This window comes from Carassius carassius, chromosome 25, assembly GCF_963082965.1.
Source record: "Carassius carassius chromosome 25, fCarCar2.1, whole genome shotgun sequence".
In the NCBI taxonomy this organism is placed as follows: domain Eukaryota; kingdom Metazoa; phylum Chordata; class Actinopteri; order Cypriniformes; family Cyprinidae; genus Carassius; species Carassius carassius.
In genome coordinates, this window is record NC_081779.1 from 16,029,192 (window position 1) to 16,055,591 (window position 26,400).

The 26,400-nt window shown below is 36.0% G+C and overlaps 1 protein-coding gene across 1 annotated transcript in view; it reads right to left on the reverse strand.

Annotated features, from left to right (window-relative positions):
• Positions 1 to 11,111: 11,111 nt before the first annotated feature.
• LOC132104295 (PHD finger protein 14) overlaps positions 11,112 to 26,400 on the reverse strand; it is an 80,889-nt gene continuing 65,600 nt past the window's right edge. Inside the window, exon 18 of the mRNA XM_059509666.1 lies at positions 11,112 to 11,307. Coding sequence (XP_059365649.1) covers positions 11,236 to 11,307 — 72 coding nt within the window. The 3' untranslated portion in view covers positions 11,112 to 11,235. The remainder of the gene's footprint in view (positions 11,308 to 26,400) is intronic.

Here is a 26,400-nt window from a genome sequence, read left to right on the forward strand (position 1 = left end):
TCTGTGCATTTCTCTTTTTAGAGTGAGTTTACTTAAAAACTCGTCGCTGAAAAATATAATGTAGCGATTCAGTATTTAAACAGTATTTAATAAAAGTCGTGGGGCAGCGTTGACAAGTTTATTTTCTCCTGGATTTGTGAGCTGCGCGATTTCAGATATGTGTGTGTGTCAGTAAGCAGCTCATTAATACAGAGCGATAATTAAAGGCTCTAATGCACACACCAGACTATGTGTGTATTGTAAGAGCTAGACAACGAATGATGGCGTGTGACGTCATAGTAGTGGTGTTCCAATCCTTAGGGGAAATATTTCTCCCCTACCCCTTGACAAGGGGAAGGGGTAGGCAGAGGGGTAGGGGAAGGGGAAGGGGTATAAAATAGAATTGGGATTGGGCCTTAAACTGTGTTCCAAAGATAAACAGAGGTCTTACGGGTTTGGAACAACATGAGGGTAAATTATTAATGACATAATTTTGCTATTTGGGTGAACTAACCCTTTAATATTGTCATATTTTAATATGTAACAGTTTAGAACACTTTGCAGAATATTTAAATGCAAAATATCATGATTGACCAATCAGAATCATATATCCCTATTATACAAACTTCATGGATTACCTTACCTGTGTCTTTATGATGACCTTATTCTATTATTGCCTCATCTGAGAGGGCAAAATGTCTTTGCAAGTATTCTTACTTGGTCTCATCATGCAGTATTTATGGATAATAGTTGTCCTTAAATCAAGGTACTAAAAATTTAATTTGCATTAGCAATGATGAGAAAGATGTGTTGATGTCAGAGATGATATCATCAGTTGCTTTATTGATGACCACACAAATTACTTCAAAAAGGCATTTATAAGTGACCCCCGCAGTGACCTCATTGATTAATTCAGTTCATATGTCAAAGAGTATAGAAGCCCAAGAGGCGAAACTCTGTTGTGTTATGGGTAACAGTCTGTAGATAGCGCTGCGGAGGCGCGGCCGCCATTATGGACTGAAAGCTGCTGAAATTGTTAGCGCCAGTTTGAGTGTAGAGGTTTTACTGTTCGTTTTTAGAAATCTATACAAAACTTGAACTGGCTAGTAGCTGGCTAGCAAGTAGCTGGCTAGTAGTACACTAGTTTCCGAAAGATGGTCAGAGTTCTTTTTTGTTCATGTGTGCATTTGCTAGATTATACACCTTTTTGACTAATGCTTCCATTCGATGTCAATGCCTCTTCTCTCACAAAAAGAAAAAAAATACAAACAAACTTCTCATACACAAATGCACACACAATAGATGGTGGTGTCTGATTCATTACTGAGGTCTTATGGCACCACTTCCATTTTAGTACTGTTTATAGTTCATGTGTGCACTTGCTAGATTGCACATCTTTTTTTTGTACCTTTCCGCCTGTAATAGGACATTCACAGATTGTTTTTGTTCTTGCCATTGAAACGTTCACTGTGTGCACTTTCACTGAAGATGTTGAAAAACAAGTTGTTAATATTTTTGTGATATTCTTGTTAAAGGTGAACTGTCTTTAGAAATGCTCATTTATAATTTTATTTATTTATTTATTTATTTTTCCAAATCATATATATGGTGATGGTGATGTTCACTAATGTCAAAATCAACATTTGAATAAATCTTATTACTGTGTGTCTGCCTATATATATTATTTCATGAATTTCTGTTATTCATATAACAAGAAAAATGCATAATAGAACATAATATTGATAGATTAAAGGTTTGCAATAATTTTATAATTATATCTTTGCGAACCATAAGTGGTAGGATAATGAAGCCGATTCGGTGGGGGACATACCCTTACAAAAAGTGCTATCGGAATCTTATATAGGAATCAAAATATTATAGTAATCTTATAGGAATACTAGGCCTATAGTGATCTGGGACATACTACAGAAGTACTATAAGACTACTGTAGAAATACTATAGCCGCTTTAAAATATTATAGAGGTATTACAGAACATCACAGAAGTATGTTATGTTCTGTAATACCTCTATAATATCCTAGAGCCGCTATAGTATTTCTATAGTAGTCTATTAGTACTTCCATAGTAATATTTTGTCCCAAAATACTATTTTCCTAAGGTTAATTAGGCCATGCATAACCAACACACAGGCATATATTTTCTGTCATTTAACGTCATTTAACGTCGGTCATCCTCATTAATGTATTTTAAATTGTTTTCATATTTAGATATGACGGCCAGAAAAAATTAAGTTCTGTTAAGTTTTTATTATGTTAAGTTTTTCAGTGCCATTGACTCCCATTATTTCTCGGCGTTTTCCTTCAGTTTTCAGTCCATAATGGTGGCCGCGCCATCACGTCATGGGGGCAACTGTTGCTATGGAGTGTTCTATTGAGTTTCGCCTCTTCGGCTTCTATACTTTTTGCATATGTGACTCTTTGAAGGCATCAATGTATTTTACATCAATTGATTTGGGAGATGCAAATATGCACATATGGTTTAAGAACTGAAAACCCAAACCAGAGGAATAGAAATAATGTTCAATATTTTACATGTACTAAAGTTTTTTTTGTTTTTTTTTTCTACTGTGAAGACATTTATAATGTTATAACATATTATTTCGAACCTTTATTATTATTATTATTATTATTTATTTTTTTATATTACAGTTTACACCACTCACCAAAAAATCAATATTGATACTTGGCATACTAATGATTTATCTGAAGACTAGAGTAATACATGTAATATTGACCAAATAAATGCAGGCATTTAAAATATTTACTCATTGCTTTTGAATGGTATATAGATTTCTTAGGTTATTTAAATACAATAAGCCAGTTTTGAGTATAATAGCCACTGGCTGGTGCATAAAGTGTCATAGATGAAAGGATCTGCTGATCTGAATATTTTCATTGACTCAGATTTCCACAGGATTTTCTTCCCTTCAGGTCAGCAGTCAACACTCACAGCAAACTAATTTACACTGCAAACAGGCAGATTGGCAAAGATGAAAAGAGGACACGTTTCATTTCTGTCTATGTGACTCTTAATGAGTGTGCTTGTGATCTTCTCAATGTAGAGGTGATATGTGAAAAGTGATGAAAAAGTCAAAATAAATAAAAAAATCTAAAAAGTGTTTAAGCAGTATTCATTTGCAAAGAACATACAAAGTTAATGTGGAAAAAAGTATATGTATATATATATATATATATATATATATATATATATATATATATATATATATATATATATATATATAAAGGAATAATGTTTGAAGAGTCATTTTATTAAGACTAAAAGGAAATGTAGTTCCTAAAGTAAATAAGAAATGTAGCAAAGACCTGAATCAATCAAGTTAAACTAAATAGTAAAGTTGAAGTGAAAGTAAAATATGATTAAAGTTGACTAAAGGGTAGAACTTTGGATTTATTGTTTAAGGGAGGTCAGAAATATAGTAATCATGAGTTAAAAGCACATTCATGACCAAGCAGATTTGTATTTACAAGTAGGCACCTAAACATTGTAGAAACATTTTGAAAACATTGATCTATAATGTATGGAGTCTTGAAATGATATGTATGATATAATCTGGATATAGACATCAGCAAGTGGAAAGCTGTAGTGAATGTAAATGATTTTGCAATTTATTTATGTATTTATTTTTTCAAATTTGACATGCTGTAGTTCAGTAATTTTTACACACAAGATGTATGGAACGCTTATACATGGCAAGTAAAATGATCACTCCAGTTTAAGGGTTTGATTATGATTGTGGATTCATATTTTGTCCGGAAGCAGTGGATTTGTTTCTCACAAAAACACAGCTTTTTGCTTCACAAGATGTTAATTGATGGACTGGAGTCGTGTGGATTACTTTTTGATTATTGTAATGTTTTTCTCAGCTGTTTGGACTTTCATTCTGATGGCACCCATTCACTGCAGAGGATCCAGTGTTGAGCAAGTGATGCATGCTACAGTACATCTTTTAATGACCTGAGGGTAAGTACATTTTCAGCAAATGTAAATTTGTGGGTGAACTGTTCATTTAAATATAGTGCATAAATGTTAGAGCTGTGTAATTTTCATAATTTTGAATTCAGATCTGTTCCTGTGGCTCAAGTGGTAGAGCATTGCGTTAGCAACACAAGGTTGTGGGTTCGATTCCCAGGGAACACGTTAGGTAAAAAATGTTAGCCTGAATGCACTGTAAGTCGCTTTGGATAAAAGCGTCTGCTAAATGCATAAATTTCAATTTATATTGGTATATTGTTCACAATATAATTCTTTAGTGTTTTATTTCTTCTGTGTTATGTTTCCAACTTGAATGCCTGTCATTGCCTTAAGACATTGATGCATTGATATCCTAATAACATTGATACATAGCACTGATGTAATCTATAAGGCAACAATTACATAATACCTTAAAAACACTCCCATTGCTGTCATGTCTGCTTCATTTAACAGAGAGAACCTTCTTAATGTAAGGCCGAACCTCTACAAACCTTAAAGAACAGAAAATCACATTACATTTTACACTGTCATCTTCGATACAGTATTTCTCACAATATGTTTAAAATGAGTTATTAACATGTCTAACTCCAGTGTGACAGGAACCCTTTTAAGATCCCCCTCTCCTAATGACTACGTGTGAAACAAGGTGTTGAGAGGTAGAGATTAGCACCACGTGAACGATCCTCCCTGAATAGAGTACTCTCTGAGTACATTAAGGGCTGGATAATTGCTATGTCACTGCACTACATAGTCTGGAAAAGGTCACCCACAGCGCTTAGATACCAAGGTGATGTTATTTTAAGCATTATTTAAAGCAATTAAAAGACAGGGACATGTAGTGAGAGCAACTGTGGATATTCAGAGCTCTGATCGAATGTTGTGCTGCCTCAAAAGTGAATCTTTACTTACTTAATTCCCTCGGCAAACAGCGGAATTATTATAAGCAGACTGAGAATGACGGGATGTTTTTTTTTTTTTTTTGAAATAGTTTAAGCACTTTTCCATCCCAGTATGATGGATATTTAAAAGAAGAGGTTAGAAAAAACATTTATGCTTAGCCAGAGATAGACTATTTAAAATTTCTATACAAAAATAAATGTCATAAACATGTCATGTTATTGAACATAGAAGTGTTAAGCCTCATAAAATTGTAAATAAAAAATATATAGTATATTAAAATATGTTAAGTTACATGGTTTTAAAAAAAGAAAGGGACAAGTACATTTAATATACCTATTTTAATTTAGTATATATATAGTATATCATATATATCATAGTCATGAATATATATATATATATATATATATATATATACTTATAGTATAAAGGTGCTGGTCATATAGTTATAATAAAAGGTTTATTTATTTCAATAATTCCATTCAAAAAGTGAAACTTGTATATTATAGTAATTCATTACACACAGACTGATATATTTCAAATGTTTATTTCTTTTAATTTTGATGATTATAACCGACAACTTAGGAAAATCCCAAATTCAGTATCTCAGAAAATTTGAATATTGTGAAAGGTTCAATATTGAAGACACTTGGTGCCACACTCTAATCAGCTAATTAACTCAAAACACCTGCAAAGCCTTTAAATGGTCTCTCAGTCTAGGTCTGTAGGTCACACAATCATGGGGAAGACTGCTGACTTGACAGTTGTCCAAAAGATGACCATTGACACCTTGCACAAGGAAGGCAAGACACAAAAGGTCATTGCAAAAGAGGCTGGCTGTTCACAGAGCTCTGTGTACAAGCACATTAAAAGAGAGGCGAAGGGAAGAAAAGATGTGGTAGAAAAAAGTGTACAAGCAATAAGGATAACCGCACCCTAGAGAGGATTGTGAAACATTCAAAAATGTGGGGGAGATTCACAAAGAGTGGACTGCAGCTGGAGTCAGTGCTTCAAGAACCATTACGCACAGACGTATGCAAGACATGGGTTTTCAGTCTGGAGGAAGAGAGGAGAGGCACACAATCCACATTGCTTGAGGTCCAGTGTAATGTTTCCACAGTCAGTGATGGTTTGCGATGCCATGTCATCTGCTGGTGTTGGTCCACTGTGTTTTCTGGTCAATGCAGCCATATACCAGGAAGTTTTAAAGCACTTCATGCTTCCTGCTGCTGACCAACTTTATGGAGATGCAGATTTCATTTTCCAACAGGACTTGGCACCTGCACACAGTGCCAAAGCTACCAGTACCTGGTTTAAGGACCATGGTATCCCTGTTCTTAATTAGCCAGCAAACACGCCTCACCTTAACCCCACAGAAAATCTATGGAGTATTGTGAAGAGGAAGATGCAATATGTCAGACCCAACATTGCAGAAGAGCTGAAGCCCACTATCAGAGCAACCTGGGATCTCATAACATCTGAGCAGTGCCACAGACTGATCGACTCCATGCCACACCGCATTGCTGCAGTAATTCAGGCAAAAGGAGCCCCAACTAAGTATTGAGTACTGGACATGCTCATAATTTCCAGGTGGCCAAGATTTCTAAAAATACTTTCTTTGTATTGGTCTTAAGTAATATTCTAATTTTCTGACATACTGAAATTGGGATTTTCCTTAGTTGTCAGTTATAATCATCAAAATTAAAAGAAATAAACATTTGAAATATATCAGTCTGTGTGTAATGAATGAATATAATATACAAATTACTTTTTTTGAATGGAATTAGTGAAATAAATCAACTTTTTTTATTATATTCCAATTATATGACCAGCACCTGTATATATATATATATATATATATATATATATATATATATATATATACAGAAAGAGAGAGAGTTTAGAATATATAGATTTTATATTTGAATCAGATCTTATTTGATAAAATCATTCATTTTAATTTGAACTTTTTGGTAACTGTTGTTTTTTTAAATAATTTTTAGTAGCTTTTGTTTTTTATATTTTACTATAGTTTTTCATTTTTATTTTGGTTTATTTCAGTACATTGTTAAAATAATAATAAAAATCAGTTTTAGGCAGGTGACCATATATTCATTAGCGCCTCTGTCGGTAGATAACTAAGCCGAGTTTCCACCGCAGGAACTTTATCCAGGAACTAGGGACTTTGGACTGGTACTCAGTGTGTTTCCATGGCAGGAACCAGGAACTAAAATCAACCATCATTTCGGATCATTTTCATAATATTACTTTTATTGTGTCATGAAATGTAATTTTAAAAGTATTTCAGGCGTGGATGTAGTTGTTTAAAACTCAAATCTGTGCTTTATTTTTAAAGACAGCGCCTATTTAAAAATGTTTTTTACTGATTCAGAGATGGTCAGCTTCACGCGATCAGCGGGAGCTCAGGCCTAGAGCACTCTTACCTCGGCCAGTCCTTCTGATATGTGCCGCTGGCTCTGATGTCTCTTTAATGGCTTAAAATAAAATATAATTCATTTTGGGCAAATCTAACAGGTAATCTTTGGTCTGTATTCAATTTATCTATATGTTCAAATTAAAATAAAAAGAGGCAAATGATTTAATTTCATTGTAATGGCTGTATATGTATATACATTTACCTGAACTAAGTACATTTCTGCGACTATTATTATGTTTAAATGAAAAACGAAAGGAGGCAGTTGTATTTCATATCCTAATTCATTTTATTGTAAATATACAGTGAGGAAAATTGCAGTGGCCAAAGCGAGTTGACTGATGTTATCAAGTACGCCGCTGCAGAATTACCGGATTTAGGCCGTCGCGGACATCACACTCCCGAGTCGAATGCGCAAAGTCTGAACTACTGAGGATGCAAGTCCAAAATCAGCGTACTTTGTATTGAGAAACGAGTGCAGATCTACGTCACCAGACTATTTGTCTAATCTTCCCAGTACTTTAGACTGTGGTGGAAAACACAGAAAGCAATAGGTCTGGGGGGGAAATAGTCCCAGGGGGAAAAAGTTCCTGGTACAATTGTTCCGGGTAATGTCGATGGAAACGCGGTACTAGACAGTAACATTTTTGCAAGCAGTACTTAAAGGTGCACTGTGTCATTTTTAGCGGCATCTAGCAGCGAGGTTGCGAATTGCAACCAACGGCTCAGTCCCCCGCTCACCCCTCTCTTTAGAGAAGCTACGGTGGCTGACTCAAGTAAAGACAGCAGAGAGCATTGAGATTTCTTTACAAAGGTAAATCAAGGAATTATATTTACTTCATTATTCAATATATCAATGTTATTGCGATTGTTAATGTACTTGTTCATCATTGTGTTAGTGTTTTATTAGCAAAAACAACAAAGTGATGAAATGCACTCTGTAGAGCAGTTTGTCCATTTAGGGCTACTGTACAAACATGGCGGTGACTTCCGACTTCCGGTGAATACCCGAGGTGTATGTAGATAAAAATAGCTCAATCTAAGGTAATAAAAACATAACGGTTCATTAAGAAAGGCCTTTATACACCTCTGAAAACAAAGTTATACATATGATATTGCATTTCTGTAAATAGATCGTTGTAAATATTACACATTGCACCTTTAACGATTTCATTTTAATCAAAAAAATAAATAATTATTATTATCAGTGACATCGCAGAGTTATAATTCCTGCACTTGCCAAGCAACTGCCATTGAAATGATTGGAAACATCTGGCTTGATTTTAGACCTCCTTGGTTCAGGCTATCATGATGACAACACTTTCTTCAGCTTGCATTCATATTAACTTTGCATAACCTCATCATCATATACTCTTACAGATGGTAGTTTTTGAGCTTTCACGGCTAAAACATATGCTAGCTGAGCAAAGCGCTGAACATGAAGTCACCATTACAGTCCTCTTTATTATTCAGAGGTTGTAATCAGATTGTGGAAGGGGCCATGGGGGTCTTGAACAAGAAGGCCATTCTGACATAAGCGCACCCACTGCCGTTATTACAACCCTAATGATACACTCCGCATGCTGCATGCTGAGCGCTCAGCTTCAGGGGGTCTGTTGTGAACGGTTGCAGCGAAGTGTCATCAATGTGCATCAATCACCAGTGCAACACAAAATCCTTTGCCATCAAAAAAAGAAAAAAGAAACAGAGCCCTTCAGATAATGTCTTTCATGGTTCAGTGGCCTTACAGGGGTCCCTCCTGCACGGCCCTGAAATGGGCAAATTAATCGTTGCTTTGGAACAAATTGGAATTACACCCCTTGATGCATTAATGTCAGAATGCAAGCCAGACTCCCTGACAGGGTGAGAAGCTTTGTGAGGCAGTGAGATGCTAGGATAAAACTGCATTTATCTTCTTCTCTTGCTCCTGTGGTGTGAGAGAATGGTTAAATGACTTGTGCACAGTGAGTAACAGAACGACAGAGTTGGAAGAAGACATGTTGGTTTGCCCACTGGCAAGCATCACTAAGCCCTTGAGAAAAAGCTTTGAACTCATCTGTCACTGAGTGATGAAAGTAATGCTTCCATTATCAAATCATTACGCTCCGTGATGTTTTATAAGATCTGAGAAACATCTTCATCACTTTCTAAGATTGTGGTACACTTTGAAGTCCCATTACCTATATAATGTACTACTTTTTTTCTTTCTTTTTTTTTTGCCAACCAATAGAATAAACTTCTATCTAACATAAAATTAATATTACATTTAAAGTAGCCATATTTAAACACATCTGCTTGCCCCTTAAAATTAAGATTGTGGCCTGTCCAAGGAATTCAAATCATGTAGTATCATAATTCTGACATAAGCTATTAAATTGATATCCAATTCACTGTAGTGAATGATATTTAGCGATGTCCCATAATGATATCCATTATAAAACTGTTGCATAAAATAGTCATTTATTGCAGATAGACATAATCTTACTGAATAATATTAAATATAAGATTAATATATATATATATATATCTATATATATATATATATATATATATATATATATATATATACATATACGTTTTTTTTTTTTTTTTTTGCAAATACATTTTTTTATGTTTATCCTCAACATTTAATTTGAACTTTTTCTTGAAACATTTTTTTTTCTTGTAATTTAATGTTTATTCTCAACATTTTATTTAGACTTTTTTCCCTGTAAATTTAACAACTGTTTTTTTTTTCTAAACAAGTTTAGTGATTTAATTTTCAACATTTTATTTTGACATTTCTCTTAAAATTTAAAGAGTTTAATAGTGCATTATAATGACTTTAATCTCGAGATTGTTTTATTTTATTTTATTTATTTTTTTATTGCTTGGCCCTAATCCTCTTCTGTAGAAATCCTAAGGTTGATGATCAACATTGATCTCCTTTCACTGACCATTAAAAAAAAGTGCTTTTTTAATACCTTATTTGTGAAAAGTGCACTTCAGTCCCTGAGAATGGCTCTTTATTGAGATCTTGAGTGCCCTTTGTCTTGATTGACATCTGAATAGTTATGGTACTGTTGTGTTTAGCATCAATAACAGAAATAATAATAATAAATTCACAAGTATTGTTTATTACGAAGGTCACATTTTTTAAAGTACCTAAAAACAGTCTTGAATTCATGCATTGAGGCAGAAGAATTGTCCCACTATTTTTACACTAAAATAATGTTAAAAACTGAGAATAGCCCCAAACATGAGCGCAGACAACAACACTGTCAATGATAAAAGATGTTCTTGAATATACCGCATTTATAAAAATGAGATTTGTAAAAAAATAATAAAATAGACTTCGCTCTTACATCAGGAAGTAATGATTCATATAACACAAGCCACTGTCGGTTTTACTGCAAGTTCATATGTGTATAATGCATTAGTGTTTAAAAATATGAAATAAAAACAAAAGCAATTATTATAAAGCTGATAAACAAAGAGGATTTTGGCGGGACAGGGCGAATAATGTGCAGTCTCTGTATGTGTATAAAAAAATATAATCAGAAATACTGCTTGAAGAATACAATTATTATGTTCACATCCATGAGTCATGGGAAATGTAAATTAGTGTATGAAAAATTACTTTTAAAAAGATCATGATCAGCTGCACTGAGTGTACAATTCCCTACATTTTTGAAAAATATATATATACGTAGAGATCACAGCATTGACATTTTTTTAAGATGGCAGTTGTGGTCATTTAATAATTTTTCTGGTTCACAAAGGAGGAAAATTTCAGTCTGGTGAAGCAGTGGCAGTTCACGTCTGTTGATTTAATTTGTGAATGTTATTTTGCATCCCGCTATTCAGCAGGAAATGAGGTGGTGGCTGTGTAGACAAGACAATTACTTCACGTGAGGTAATATTGAGAGTTTTTCAGTCTGGGATCTCCCGCTCAGTCCCTTCCTCTTTCAAAGACTCATCCTCAACCTCTTGTGGTTCTTCCTCCTGAAAGATACAAAATTATCCTTTTAATTGAAAAGAACATTTTATGTTAAAAAATTGCTTCTTGAGAAGTTCATAAATGATTCAGCTTGAATAATCAGAAATTTGACTAATAATCCAAAATAAAAATGGATATAACACAATATTAACCATATGTAAGGTATTAACCATATTAACGAAGTAAATATTTTAAACTGAAATAAAATCTAGGGTATCAGCAGATGAAAAAGTGATCAAGCCATCCCTGATAATAATGTTCTTTTAGTTTGAATTACACAAACAACAAAGTAAGTGTCCACACCTTAAGTCATATATTGTTTTAACTGATTTTTTTTTTGTGAAAAAAAAAAAAAAAAGAAACCTTGCTAGGCTATGTACACTGCATACATTTCCTTTGTCTAATTTGGATGTGTGTGTATATATATATATATATATATATATATATATATATAGTAGTGGTGGGCATAGATTATTTTTTTTAATCTAGATTAATCTCACTGTGATCTTGAAATTAATCTAGATTAATCTAGATTAAAATGGCTCATTCGAATTCTGCCAAAGGCATTCAGAATATGTATGTTACCCAAATAAAATTGACAAACAGTAAGTCCTTGAGAAGGGGTTTATCAAGCCAGGTGGTGCATTAGAAAGGGGGCTCATCTCCTGTTTCCAAAATATATCACAAAGTGCTTGAAAAAGCTGTAAACTAATTCCACATTGCACAAGATGCAAACAACCTTACGCCTGTTTCACACATACTCCGTCTGCAGTGTGTATGCGTTTCGTATTTTTTTACACACACATGTTAACGGATTCCAGTTGCGTTCCAGGAGCATTGCGTCTGCAGCAGTGCAGCGATCGTTTACGTACCGAGTAGCGGACTGCAAACGCGTCCTGTGTGAAAGCACATCGAGTCCGTGCTGCACCACATACGTAACGCACACGGACTGCATACGCACTGCAGACGGAGTATGTGTGAAACACGCGTGAGCAGGGCCGTAGCTGGGGTCAGCGGGGCCCCGGTGAAGGTTGTACCAGTGGGCCCTGTTTGAAATTGTTTAATTTGTATGTTCGTTTATTTTTATTTATTTGTGCTATTTACACAATGTTTAAGTTTTTTTCAAGTTTGTAGGTGTCAAGGTACAGAACAAATGTACAAGGTAAAAATAATTAAATGTAAAATAGCACTGGATAGTCTTCAATGTAAAAATTTAATATACAATCAAACCTACATTTATTCAAACACCTTCAACATTTCTCACATTATTACAGTTTTGCTATTTATATCAAAAATTATATCTGGTGTCTGAATAATTTTTGGTTTGACTGTTAAAACTACAAATTAATTCAGTCAAGAGCAGTGAGTGATTTTCATTTTCATTTTCTTGGATTAACATTACAGCAGCCAGTAGCTAAATTAGGCGCGGTCACTTTAAGAGACGATGAACGCATCCAATATAATACACATCCCATTTTTTCCTCAACTGTTTACTTTCACTTAAGAAATAACTGACAGTTTTTTCGAGCATAATTACCAAGGTGGATATTTTGACATATTTTGTATGTATTGTATTTGTCGGCACAAGAGCAAAAATAAGCAAATTCGATGTTCAAGTGTTTTGAGACGCCTTTCTCTGCGTGAGCCCTGAACACCAGAACACCGCGGGTAGTGAATTGGGCTCTTTCAAATATTTTTGTTTGTTCAAACTGTGATTTGTATTTGTTCGTTGCAGGAGGGACTTCGAGGAGAACTTTACAGAAGAGATCTAGCTCGGTTCAGTGTCGCTGTCCGTGATACGCGGCTCTCTCTCTCGTGCGCACTGAACACAGCGCGCGAGTAACCGGCTACTCTGTTCAGCTTTTCCGTGTCTTGTGTTTGGATGCTTTAATGTTTAAATCGACAAGCGGTAAGGCTTAAAAACACGTGAAAAAGATAAGCTTTCGTGGCGATGCGCAGCAGTGGCCCGTCAACTGTCCTGAGCATCTTTTTAGGCTGGCCTCATCCAGTCGGTTATATCAAATATCAAGGTGAAAGTCATCATAGCTTGCTTAGTATAGACCCAGCTCCCAACACAACTTTGAGAATAGATTAACGGCGATATTATTTTTATCGCCCGATAAGAGTCTCACGTTAACGCAGCATGTTAACGCCGATAACGGCCCACCACTAATATATATATATATTTATATATATATATATATATATAGAGAGAGAGAGAGAGAGAGAGAGAGAGAGAGAGAGAGAGAATCACTTGCAAAGTCCCATGAAGCAAGGTTGTAAACTATTTTGACATGTTACGCTTAACTCTGAATAATGGTAATTTCAATGCCTCTACAACAAAGAGCAAACGTCACGCCAGAGTCACTTACACAACCTGCAAATTTAGAAAAGACGACAAACAGGAAATGACGGCCATCTCAGCTTTTAAGTGAGTCTGACAGATGCAATTATCCCCTCCTCCAAAGGTTAATAAACACATCTACGCACAGCCATGTGTGATGGCAGAGCCCCGACCACACACTACACTCAAAACAGCTGAGAAGCACATGATGATTCATGGCTTTACTTACAGAAAGCATCAAGAGTACAAACCAATGACGACATCTCATTAAAAACATTTATTGTTTCTTAAAGCTCTTAATACATTTATAGGAACAAATCTTATTATAAAGTAATGACATAGTAATTATCTTGTAATTACATAGTAATAACTTTATAATGAAAGGTTCTCAATATATAGAAAATTACTTTAGGGCTGTATAATTATTCAGACAAGTCTAAAGCTCTTAAAGGGTTAGTTCACCCAAAAATGAAAATAAGGCTGCGTTTTACTCATCCCCGAGGCATCATAGGTGTAGAAGACTTTAATCTTTCAGACAAATCCAGTCTGAGTTACATTTAAACCTGTCTTTGATCTTCCAAGCTCTATCATTGCAGTCAGCGGGTGTTGCATTGCTTCAGTCGAAAAGATGTGAAATAAAAAGCGCCCTTCCATAAATAAAGAGTCTCACACGGCTCCGGGGGGTGAATCAAGGCCTCCTGTAGTGACTCAATGTGATGTTTTTTAGAAAAAAATCTGTATATTCAAAACGTAATAATCACTTTAATCTAGCTTGTGCCAAAGGTTTTACACAAAAGCAGTCCCGGGGCGGATGACGTATGGAGGTCAGCGTTGTGCATGCGCCGGTGAGTCTCGTGAAAACCAGCGTTTGTAAACAGGATCAAAGGAAGTAAAGTTTCCTTTAGCAAAGGAAAACCAGTCTCTCCTCTTGGCTTATATTGAAATCCTCCAACATTTGTCTTTACAAATCCTTGTTTTGTACTTCTTATTGGTGACTGTTGTTTTGTTTTCATTTCCACATGGGTCACTTCTGAGCGGCGCATGCGCAAAGCTGACCTCATACGTCATTCCCCTGGAACTGCTTGAGCACAAGCTAGATTAAAGTGATTATTACGTTTTGAATATGGATATTTTTCTTACAAAAATTCATTGATTTGCTACAGGAGGCCATTGTTCAACCCCCCGGAGCCTTGTGAGACATTTTTTTATTTTTTTTTAATGGGAGGGTGCTTTTAATTTCACGGTTTTGGACTGAAGCAATTCAACACCCACTGACTGCAACGATAGAGCTTGAAAGATCAAAGAACATTTTTAATATAAATCCGACTGTATTCGTCTGAAAGAAAAAAAGTCATATACACCTTGGATGCCTCGGGGGTGAGTAAAACAGACTATTTTTCATTTTTGGGTGAACTAACCCTTTAATAAATTTATAGAAGCAAATGCAAGACTATCATAACAACATAGCAATTACATGATAATAACCTATTCATTAAATAGTAATCGCTTTGTAATGAAGTATGTGCACAATATAAGGAAAACTACTTCAGGCCAGCTTAATTTACAGACATACAAACATCAGTTTTGTAATGCATGTCCAATATGTGGCTTCAAGAGCAGTTAATCAAAGCAGACAGCTTTGCTTTATTCAGCAATGTCACTCTCATATGGGTCTTGTCTCTGTCTATGGATGACGTTTGATATGCAGCCAGGCCTCTATGAAAAATTAGTTACTTTTTCCTGAACTCTGGGCACTCTGCCATTGCCGGCCCGTGTGACGATATAAATCTCACGGTGGGACGACACCTCATGAACCTTGCTGCCGGATGGGCCGGTGCCATCCACCAAATCTCTCTGACAAGCCTGCCAATTTTCCAATTACTTCTGGTGCCATACATTATCATCAAACCAGTCAGCACTTAAAAGGGATACAAGATGGGAGGGCGGTCCGGTGCATGCTAACAATCTCATGGAGTGCCTTGATTGAGCTTTTCCACACTCCCACGGACACACATGGACTCAAACGCTTACTCGTTGAGCCACATGTCATGGCCCATTTGTGATTTAGTGTTTGTCCTGGGGCAGGGTGAAACCAGGGCTCTTGGATACTTCTTGGTTGCTTGTTCTTGAGACACCAGCTACACAGGGAGCTCACCAGTAAACAAACAAACAAAAAAACTACCATTTATAAGTTTGAGGTTGATGAGACTTTTTGTTTTTAAAATAAATCTCTTATGCTCAGCAAGGCTGCATTTATTTGATCAGAATAAATCCGTAATATTTATAACTTAAAGTAACTGTTTTCTATTTTAAAATGAATCTTCAGCATCATTACTAGAGTCTCAAGTATCACATGATCCATCAGAAATCATTCTAATATTCTGATATTTAGTTTATACACCATCTAATGGTTTTTAACCCATTACTGATTTCATTACATGGTAAAACTGTATTAATTTATTAGTATCTTACCCCCCCCCCCCCCAAAAAAAAATATATATATATATATATATATATTTCAGCTATTTATATAATGTACATCATTACTGCAATAATAAATAATAGTCAAGAGTTACGACCTTAAGCAATGTTTTTCAGTTGTACTGAAATTGCACTGATTTCAATGTTATTGTGACCAGCGCATTCAACTTGAGAACATTTACACTGAATTCAGCTCTCAATTTTGAGTACCGTATTTTCCGAACTATAAGTCACACTTTTTTTCGTAGTTTGGCTGGTCCTGCGACTTATAGTCAGGTGCGACTTATTTATCAAAATTAATTTGACGTGAACGAAGAGAAATTAACTAAGAGAAATTAACCAAGAGAAAACATTACCGTCTACAGCCGCGAGAAGGCGCTCTATACTTCTCAGTGCTCCTGTAGCCTACACTGAGCAGCATAGAGCGCCCTCTCGCCGCTGTAGACGGTAATGTTTTCTCTTGGTTCTAAATAAATGCGACTTATAGTCCAGTGCAACTTATATATGTTTTTTTCCTCGTCATGACATATTTTTGGACTGATGCAACTTATACTCATACTTATACTCGCGACTTATAGTCCGAAAAATACGGTATATTTTATGTCATATGTGGCCAGGTCTGTAAGAGTTTTAAGATCAAATGCAAACAGAGACATAGACTGTATGCTTAATACTGAAAAAGGGGGGAACATTGTCAGTATTAGGTGGTACTTCCTGTTCTGATTTAACGTATATGGAAAGTTTGAGAAGCACAGCGATATGGCATAAAAGAAAAGAACTCTGGACATATTGGACATATCGTCCATGCCCAACCAGATGAAACACTTTTGCTGAAAACTGCAATATGGAAAAAAAATAATAAATAATAATAAATAAATATGAAGTTCTTCACTCTATAAAGCTTCCATTTCAAATCTTCTTCTTTTAAAACAGGACAATCATTTTGCTGACAGTGTGACATTTTCTTTGTGAGGCAGGGACATGGTGGAGATGCTGGCCCACTGCGGGCCCGATCACACTGACAGGCTGCGGCTTTGTGGGATATCTCCATCACTCTCCTCCAGGGAAAGCTAGAGCCTTCATTCTGCCATTCACTCTCCATGCAGCAGCCAGCCCTCTGGATACTGCTTATACATGTATGATAATGAAATGCCACATTCTTCATTTTAGATTATAACATTAAAAAAGCTCATGTGAAATAGTGAGTGAGCTAGAGGAATGTGCAGCAGCATAAGGGAGAGTCAAAGTATGCAAAGACGGAAGAAAAGCAAGAGCGTAGTCTGGACCCTAGGTGGCAATAAAGGCCTTTGGTGTGTTAATGCATCAATGCATTAATGCAAGTCGGAAACCCCTGCTGCCTTACAGCGACACAATCAAAGCCCATTCCTTTTTTCTTTCCACCACCCACACTACATGCAGCAAACTTCATAAAGTGGGATTAAAAAAATAAATAAATAAAAAGAATTAAAAATGTACAACGCTGCTTTTACTTTAATAAGCTTTAGCATCCTTTATCAAGCTGGCACAGTCCTCAAAGAATTAGCGGGCTAATTAGTATGACTTATTTCTTTATCATGTTTTCTGCTTTCTTTATATTTATTTGGGCATGTATATACGGCTTTTATGTGATGTTAAGGAAAGAAGCAGCTTTCCGGCCTCTCCCCGTTTGATAGGTGCCAGCATGCGTCTACAATCCCGCATGCTCTGTGGAAGACAAATTGATGTCCCACAACGATGATGAAAACACGCAGCATGTAAGAAAGCAGGAGAGACAGAGAAAATGAAGCGCTCTGGCTCAAACCAATGTGTGTCTTCAGGCAGACGCAAGAGAGAGAGATAGCAAGAACGCTATCAGGTTGCAGGATTCCTCATTACCCCTTCATAGAAATGGTGGAAAAATAATATTTTGTTTGATCAACTTTTTTATTGTTGTTAGATCAACAAAACAGCATCCATACAACTGAATATTTTCAAAAGGTTTAATGGCACTAACCTGGCAAACAAACAAACAAAAAAAAATAAGGTATGATTATTTAATTCTCAAAAGCAGATGTATCCACCTGGTACCATATAAACACACTTTGTTTCTAGGCAAACTAACAGAAGTCCCTAAATCAGCCAATTAGATTACAGCTTTCCAGTATTATGACCAAAATGAATATACAACTCTTCTGAATTGAAGTCAGTAAGAGTTGTTTTATTTTTTTTTTTAAATTGTTTTTTTTAATCAGCAAGGAAATATTGAATTGATCAAAAGTGAAAGTAAATGGTAATGTTAAAAAAAAATTGTATTTCATTGAACTGTCTTTCGTATCCTTATTTTTTTTAGCATCATTTCCACAAAAAATATAAAGCAACTGTTTTCAACATTAATAATAACAATGAATGTTTCTTGAGCACCATATCAGCATTTAAATTCTGAAGGACTCTATTTTGCCTCCGATAAATGCAGTTTTGGAAGATTTTGTTTCTGTGTCTGTTTTCATAAAAATCTTATATGTTTGGGTTTATACAACACAATCTAACTTTGCTACAGCATGGATCAACCTGCTGGTTCGTCTGGCCGGAGGAGGACTGGCCCCCTGACTGAGCCTGGTTTCTCCCAAGGTTTTTTTCTCCATTCTGTCACAGATGGAGTTTTACATTTAAATTTAATCATTTAGCAGACGCTTTTATCCATAGCGACTTACAAATGTGAACAATAGAAGCAATCAGATCAACAACAGTATACAAGTGTCATGACAAGCCTCAGTTAGTCTCGTACAGAACGCATAGCCAGGTTTTTTTTTTTTTTTAATATATGAAATACAAGAAAAGTCCTATTAGTTGGTTAAGTGCTGGCGAAAAAGATGAATCTTTAGGGGTGCTTTCACATCTCTAGTTCAGTTCATTTGGTCCAAACCAAGGGCAAACAATTATACATTGTAGCATGTTTCAGCTTTTTTGCTTCATTTTCACACCACACTGATTGGTTTGGTCCGAACCAGTTGAAACGAACCAAAATGCAGCCACATGACAACAAGACTCTGTAGAGTCTGTTGTTGTCAAGAGCTGTACCACTTAAGATTGAGAGGTCATTCCACAAACTGGGCACAGTCCAGGAAAAGGTCTGATTTTGAACTTCTTTGGGATGTCCCCACAGCACGTCCTGATATTGCTGAGTTAGATGTGTTCCTAGGTCATATTTTGTTGACCCTGGAACAACATTTTACTCAAAAAATGTAGTCTTGACCATATCCCTACACCTAAACCTAACCTTAACCATGAGTGATCCTTGATGAGTGAAAATCAGAGGAAATGGTAGATGAATGACACTGATGTACAAGCACCTAACAGTGATTGTAAGCGTAAACTTCACAAAATCTATAAACCTGTTCTTCAAATCTGATCGGTTCATCACAATGTTGTTCCAGGCTCAACAAAGATGTTGTCCCAGGAACATGTCTCACTTGGTAAAATCAGGTTCTGCGGCACCACAAGTGTCGTTCACTTGCAGAATGCAAGCTTCTGGAGGGCACATAAGATTGAATTAGTGAGTTTAGGTATGTTGGTCCCGTGCCAGTGGTCGTCTTGTAGGCAAGCATCAGTACCTTGAATTTGATGCGAGCGGCTACTGGTAGCCAGTGTAACCTGATGAGGAGAGGAGTAACGTGACCTTTTTTTGGCTCATTGAAGACAACCCTCGCTGCTGCATTCTGGATCAGTTGCAAAGTCTTGATAGTACATGCAGGAAGGCTCGCCAGGAGAGCATTACAATAGTCCAGTCTGTTTTGAATCCTTGCAGCTGTCACCTCTGGCTTGCTTAGTTGGGGACATTGATTTCCAGTGATATGGTTGACTTCGATGCACAGATACTATTTAAACTGAACTGAGTTGGACGATGACATCATTGAATTCAATTATGAACTGCCTTTAGGTGAAAAATTGAATGTTTACTATTGTCCCTTTGAACTGAAACACTATTTTCCTATTTTGATACTGTAAAGCTGCTTTGACACAATCTGTATTGTTAAAAGTGCTATATAAATAAAGGTGACTTGACAACTAGTTGATACGAGTAAACAAATCTGCATGAGTAAACAAAATTAGTATGATGGTGGTCTTACAGCACACACTCAAGGACATGTGTGTGTTTCAGCGTAGTAGACATGACACAATTGCATTCAGTCATAAACACTTGCTTCATTAGGCAGCTGAAGCTGTGCGTTATGCGCTACATTGAGCCACCTCTGGCCCTATCGCCATTTTCTCTCACACACCCACTCCCAGCAAAACCCAATCACCAGAAAGCACAATTAAATTTCATGACTATGCATATTTGCGCTTCCCATTTTCATTTATTACAAAGGGCATTCATTAATCTACCTTTTTTCCTAGACAATGGATTTTCATTTTAGTGAGGTGTGACAGATACTGAGGTGAACTTACCAAGAGATTGCTAATTAAATCAGCAGTAAAATGCACAAGCCAGATATTTTTTTTCCCTTTCTTTTTTTTTTTTTTTTTTTTTTTTGCTTGCATCTGATAAGAGCCAATGCTGCGAGGAGGAGGTGTGGTATACGGAAAAGAAGAGCTACTTTCTCTCTATTTCCAATTTCAGGTGAAATATTAAATCACAAATAAATGTAAGTGTTCAAATTCTGCAAGAAAATTGGTTACATGGCTACATGCATGGATGGAGGCTTTCAGCAAATGAATGGATAGCGAACTAAAAGCTAAACAACATCCACCATAAAAGCAGAAGCAATAAATAGCATGCTAATAAAGTAGCAACTAAAACACGCACTCGCAGGTGAAAATAGATAATACAACACCACAATCATCTACTTAAATAAATAAATAAGATAAACAATAAAAGCATATATATGTATATATACACACACACACACACACACACACACACACACACACACATTCACTGGCCATTTTATTAGATATATCTTGCTAGTATCGGGTTGGACCCTCTTTTGCCTTCAGAACTGCCTTAATTCTTCGTGGCTTAAATTCAATAAGGTGTTGGAAACATTCATCAGAGATGTTGGTCCACATTGACATGATAACACATCCATGATGCAAATCCCCTGTTCCACCACATCCCAAAACTTCTCTATTGGATTGAGATCTGGTGACTGTGGAGGCCATTTGAGTAAATTGAACTCATTGTCATGTTCAAGAAACCAGTCTAACATGATTTGAGCTTTGTGACATGGTGTATTATCCATTATTATTATTGTTGAGCCTGTGTGAATTGCAGCCTCCGTTTCCTGTTCATAGCTGACAGGAGCAGAACACGGTGTAGTCTTCTGCTGATGTAGCCCATCTGCTTTAGGGTTCGATGTGTTGTGTGTTCAGAGATGGTATTCTGCATACCTTGGTTGTAATGAGTGGTTATTTGAGTTACTGTTGCCTTTCTATCATCTCTATCCAGTCTGCCCATTCTCCTCTGACCTCTGACATCAACAAGGCATTTCCGTGCACACTACTGCTGCTCATTGGATATTTTCTCTTTTTCGGATCATTCTCTGTAAATCCTAGAATTGGTTGTGTGTGAAAATCCCAGTAGATCAGCAGTTTTTGAAATACTTACACCAGCTGTCTGGCACCAACAACCATTCCATGTTCAAAGTCACTTAAATCCCCTTTCTTCTCCACTCTCATGCTCAGTTTGAACTTCAGCAAGTCGTCTTCACCACTTGAGTTGCTGCCATGTGATTGGCTGATTAGCAATTTGTGTTACCAAGAAATTGAACAGGTGTACCTAATAAAGTGGCCAGTGTAATATATATATATACACACACACACAGAGACACACACACATATAATATACATGAAATGTGTACATTTGCTTTGCAATGATTACAAAGGTTAGAAATAACATGAAAGTAAGTGGTAAATGATAGCAGCATTAAATTTTTTTAGGAACTATTTTTTAGGAACTTAAGACCTCAAGACTGACTGTGTGTGTGGCCTTTTTGTTAAGAACAGTATGCAGTCAGCTGATCCCCATTAATGTGATTTATAGCATCACACAGTAATACCAAGGCTGTATTTGTTAAACAGTGTGCCAGTCGGTACGTGTGCATATGGGAGAAAATCAATTTTTGAACAGATCTGTTAGTGTGTGTGCAGGTGTGGAGACATCCCTATAGTTGTTACAAAGTTTTACTGTGTTAGCAGATACTGGGTGGATGTCCCATCAAATACAGCCAAATTAAATAAGGCAGTGCATATGCACTCATGGTCCAGGACTCAATGCACAATTCTGAGAAGCACAGAGGTCTGAGGGTTGTACAGTCTTGTCATGTTCAATGTCACATTTAAGAAGTGTGATAAGGCAATTCCTGGTCCTTTATAATGCACGTGAAGGGGAGAACAGCCTCCTCTTCCTACCCTCTTGTTGTTGTCTGGTGTGTTGAGAAGTGCTACTTCACATGTCACCTACTTGTTTCAATGAACCAAGAAAGCAATCACACCTTTTGGTGTTATTTTATGTCTTTTTGCTGATTATGATTAACTAAAGTTAAAGACAGAAAAGGGTCTACCTATGACAAATGATTACTTGGTGTAAACCTAATCTCTCACTCTGAACTAATTAGTGGCACCAAACTGCATAGCAAAAATAATGACTGCTACCAAACAGGTTTGCCAAATTCTCCCAATAATGCACAGTTTGAACAAATTACATAACAAAAATAAATCTGAATGAATCTATGGTTTCAAATAAACCGACTGTCTTTATGAGCAAGTCAATGAATCATTTGCGATTTTAAAACAAATAGTTTGAGTGAATGTTTCGGTGATGCGTTTGTAAAGGCAGTCACTTGTTTCTGATCTGATCAGTAATTTTAAACAAATTAATTTAGTTAATGATTCAAGAAATCACTTATAAAGACTTTAAATAATTCCTAAATGAATCTATGTGTCTGAATGAATAGAATCAGTGAATTTAAGGACTCACTCAAAGACAGTAATTTGTTTTCATAATGAACAAATTAGTGTTATTGCACAAATCAAATCAATTCAGTGAATGATTCAAAGACTCAATTATAGAGACTGTCATCTGTTTTATTCCTAAATGAATCAATGTGTTATAATGAATTGGTTGGATGAATTATTGCCTTCTGAAAAGCCACTCAGCCAATTAACTTCAGGAATCAGAAATGCATCATTTTAACTAATGTATCATGGGCTATTATACTCATCTGTCTGGGAGCAACTTTTCTCACTAAACAAGTACACTGAAAGGGGTTGTTCACTCAAAAATGAAAATTCTGTCTGTTGGTGGTCCACAATGGCTTCCATAGTTCGGGAAAAAAAATACTATGAAAGTCAATGAGGACCAGTAACTGTTTGGTTACCCACATGCTTCTAAATATAATATTTTGTATTGACCAGAAGAAAGAAACTCATATAGATTTGGAACAACTTGAGGGTGAGTAAATAATGACAGAATGTTAATTTCTGGGTGATCTATCCCTTTAACTCCAATATATCATTAGTTGTGTCGTGACACCCTTTTAAAACGAATAGTACACTGAGATCTCAGAGCATAAAAGCAAGCAGTCTAAAAGTTCAGCAAACATGAGCAATGAACTAAGCTGCAGTCACTTCAAAAAATGAGCACTGGAACGGATTTGAAAGGTTCATGGTTTCAGTGGTAAATTGGCCATTTTACCAAATCATAAAGCCTCTACATCACTGAAGTGTTTTATAAGTCCACACTGTGTGTATCGCAGAGACATTGTGAGTTAATAAAACCCACTAAGTGCTAAGAAAGTGACCAATGGGACAGCTGAAATTTGCCATCCCATCTCCAGGGTCCTGTTTACTCTGTAAATTGGCCCCTGAGAGGACATGAGGCTTCCCCCCTGTCTAGTTTAGGTGATGGACATGACTCCAGTGCATTGATTTTACCTATGTCTCAACACTCTTCATCCAACTCACCGGCAAGCAGGGGTGCAAGGTAACCAATTTCAGGATCATGCTATCTTTTCTTGAAAAGCTAACCTTTAGTCCAGACTGCATCTTTGACTGCACAGCTACAATAATCCACCCTATTTATGTCTGACCTCTCAGAGCCCCATTGAACACTTATTTAACTGGCCTTAAAAACATTGTAAGAAGGTAAACTGAAGGAGACTATAGCTACAAACTTTTTTTAACCAGTAGAAAGGTAATTGCTTATATTAAGCTTGTGATTTTGTTCTTGATCTTGTTAGGTGGCAATCAAATGTTTTGATAAGTAACGGTCTTTAATATCCCTTACTAATTTCATTCCATGGAAATGTGTGACTTAAGTTAATAAGACTAACTTAATAAGGGTGTTTAGCAGGTCAGTCTGTCGAGACACTGACTGAAAACTGCTCTTGGAAGATAATCATCCCAAAACCTGACATCACATCAAATATTAAAGCAATTTTTTTCACTACTTGTGTTACTTCATGGAACTGCAAAAATAAAGACAGTTTTCAAACAGATTTCTCAAATACTTTGCTTCTCATCCATTGGACAGCAACCACAGTCCCGCTTCCTAACCCAAACTATTTGCTTGAGACTGGTGCTGCATCAGGCTGGTCAAAATGCTCAAAACAAATGACAGGTTTTTCAAAAGGTCTGAACCTACACTGTAAGAAAAACATGCAAACATTGTGTGTGCACATTAGCACTTTAGAGTAGTAATATGTACAAGATACTATGAACCTTTTAGAGGTAAATATGATACAAGCTATTGTACCCCAAAAGATACTTTTTTTTTTAAGAAGCCCTACCAATGGTTTACGTTAACATTTCTGTCTAAACTCCAAAATTATTTTTATTTTAATATTTTTTAAGTATCAATCAATCAATCAATCAATAAAAGTGAACTCAAGTTACATCACCATTTTTTCCCTTTTGGTTTAATTCAATCCTTCTTTGTGAGAAAACAATTTATTCATGTATATTTAATGAAATAAAGCTTTTTAATTGACTCAGTTAAACAGTCATTAAGATTTTACGTGTGACTCTGACATTATTAATTTCTTATTTATTTTTTATTCACTAAGCAGAGCTAAATTCAATGCACTATTTATGTACACATACTTGCAATAAAAAGCTTATTTTTATCTTTATTTTTTTTTTACAGCAATTGTAACCCAATAATATATGGTTCTAAATAATAATAAAAAAATATATATGGAAATCAGAGCTATCAAGTCTCCCTGTTCTCATCTTGATCAAAAGCACATAAAATACAGTTAATTCCAACATTTACTTTACTCATCAAGTTTCTTCAAAAAGTCCAAACCACAATGGATTAAGTTAACTTTAACTTATAATTGGAATGGATGCAAAATACAAAGCTGTGAGAATTTTGTTTTATAAATAAACAAAGAATAAATTAAAGAAGCAAAAATTATTTGTATCCTTGCATAAAATGTCTCATAGATAAACAAGTCTTAATAAAATTAAAATTGTTCAGTTTAAACCTCAAGGTCAAAAAGCAGCATACTTCAACTCAGCCTGCTAGCCCAGAAATAAATTTCTGTAAATGTTGTAATTGCTGCAGTAAGAGACTTTTGACCCTGAGTCTAGATAGTGACTAAATTAGCAATCCACCAAAGCTGTCCATTAGGCATTCCTGCATGAGCTGTGTGCGCCTCATGGCATTTCAAACACACCACAGATCTGCTGAAGCGTTTTATCACAAGGGTGAGCCACGATGACACGCGGGTGTAAATAAAGCTCAAACAAGCCTCCCTCCACCACCTAACGGGCTCTCCAACTAAAGGCCATCCGTATATTGTGGCAGGCCTGTCATTTTATTACCCGGATCAATTCGTCAGGGCTCTGAAGTGACAGTAGAGGGATGTGGCCTCCGTTGCTTGGGAGGTTATCTGACGTGTGCAGACTGGGAAATACATGGCCTTCGTAATGAACTCAACTCTTACTAATAAAGCTTTAATTGCCAGGCCACGTAGGAACTGATACCAGCATCGGCCCTGTTCGCCTGTGTGCTCGTAAACTAATGAAACCAAGCTTTTTCTCAGAATCATTTTATGCAAGGGAGGAAAAGGCAAACGCAATTAAGTGATTTAATAACACAAACGTCTCGACGCAACAAATCATCCACTGAGAAACACATTTTTTTTATTAAACAAGACCTTGGAGGCAAAAACCCATTTATGGTGACCTTTAATAAAGGCAATGAGTGAGAGAAATGCACTGAGAGACAGATAACCACACAGCAAGCTGAAGACTGTCTCGTACCCTGCAATCAACATGCAGCACTCAT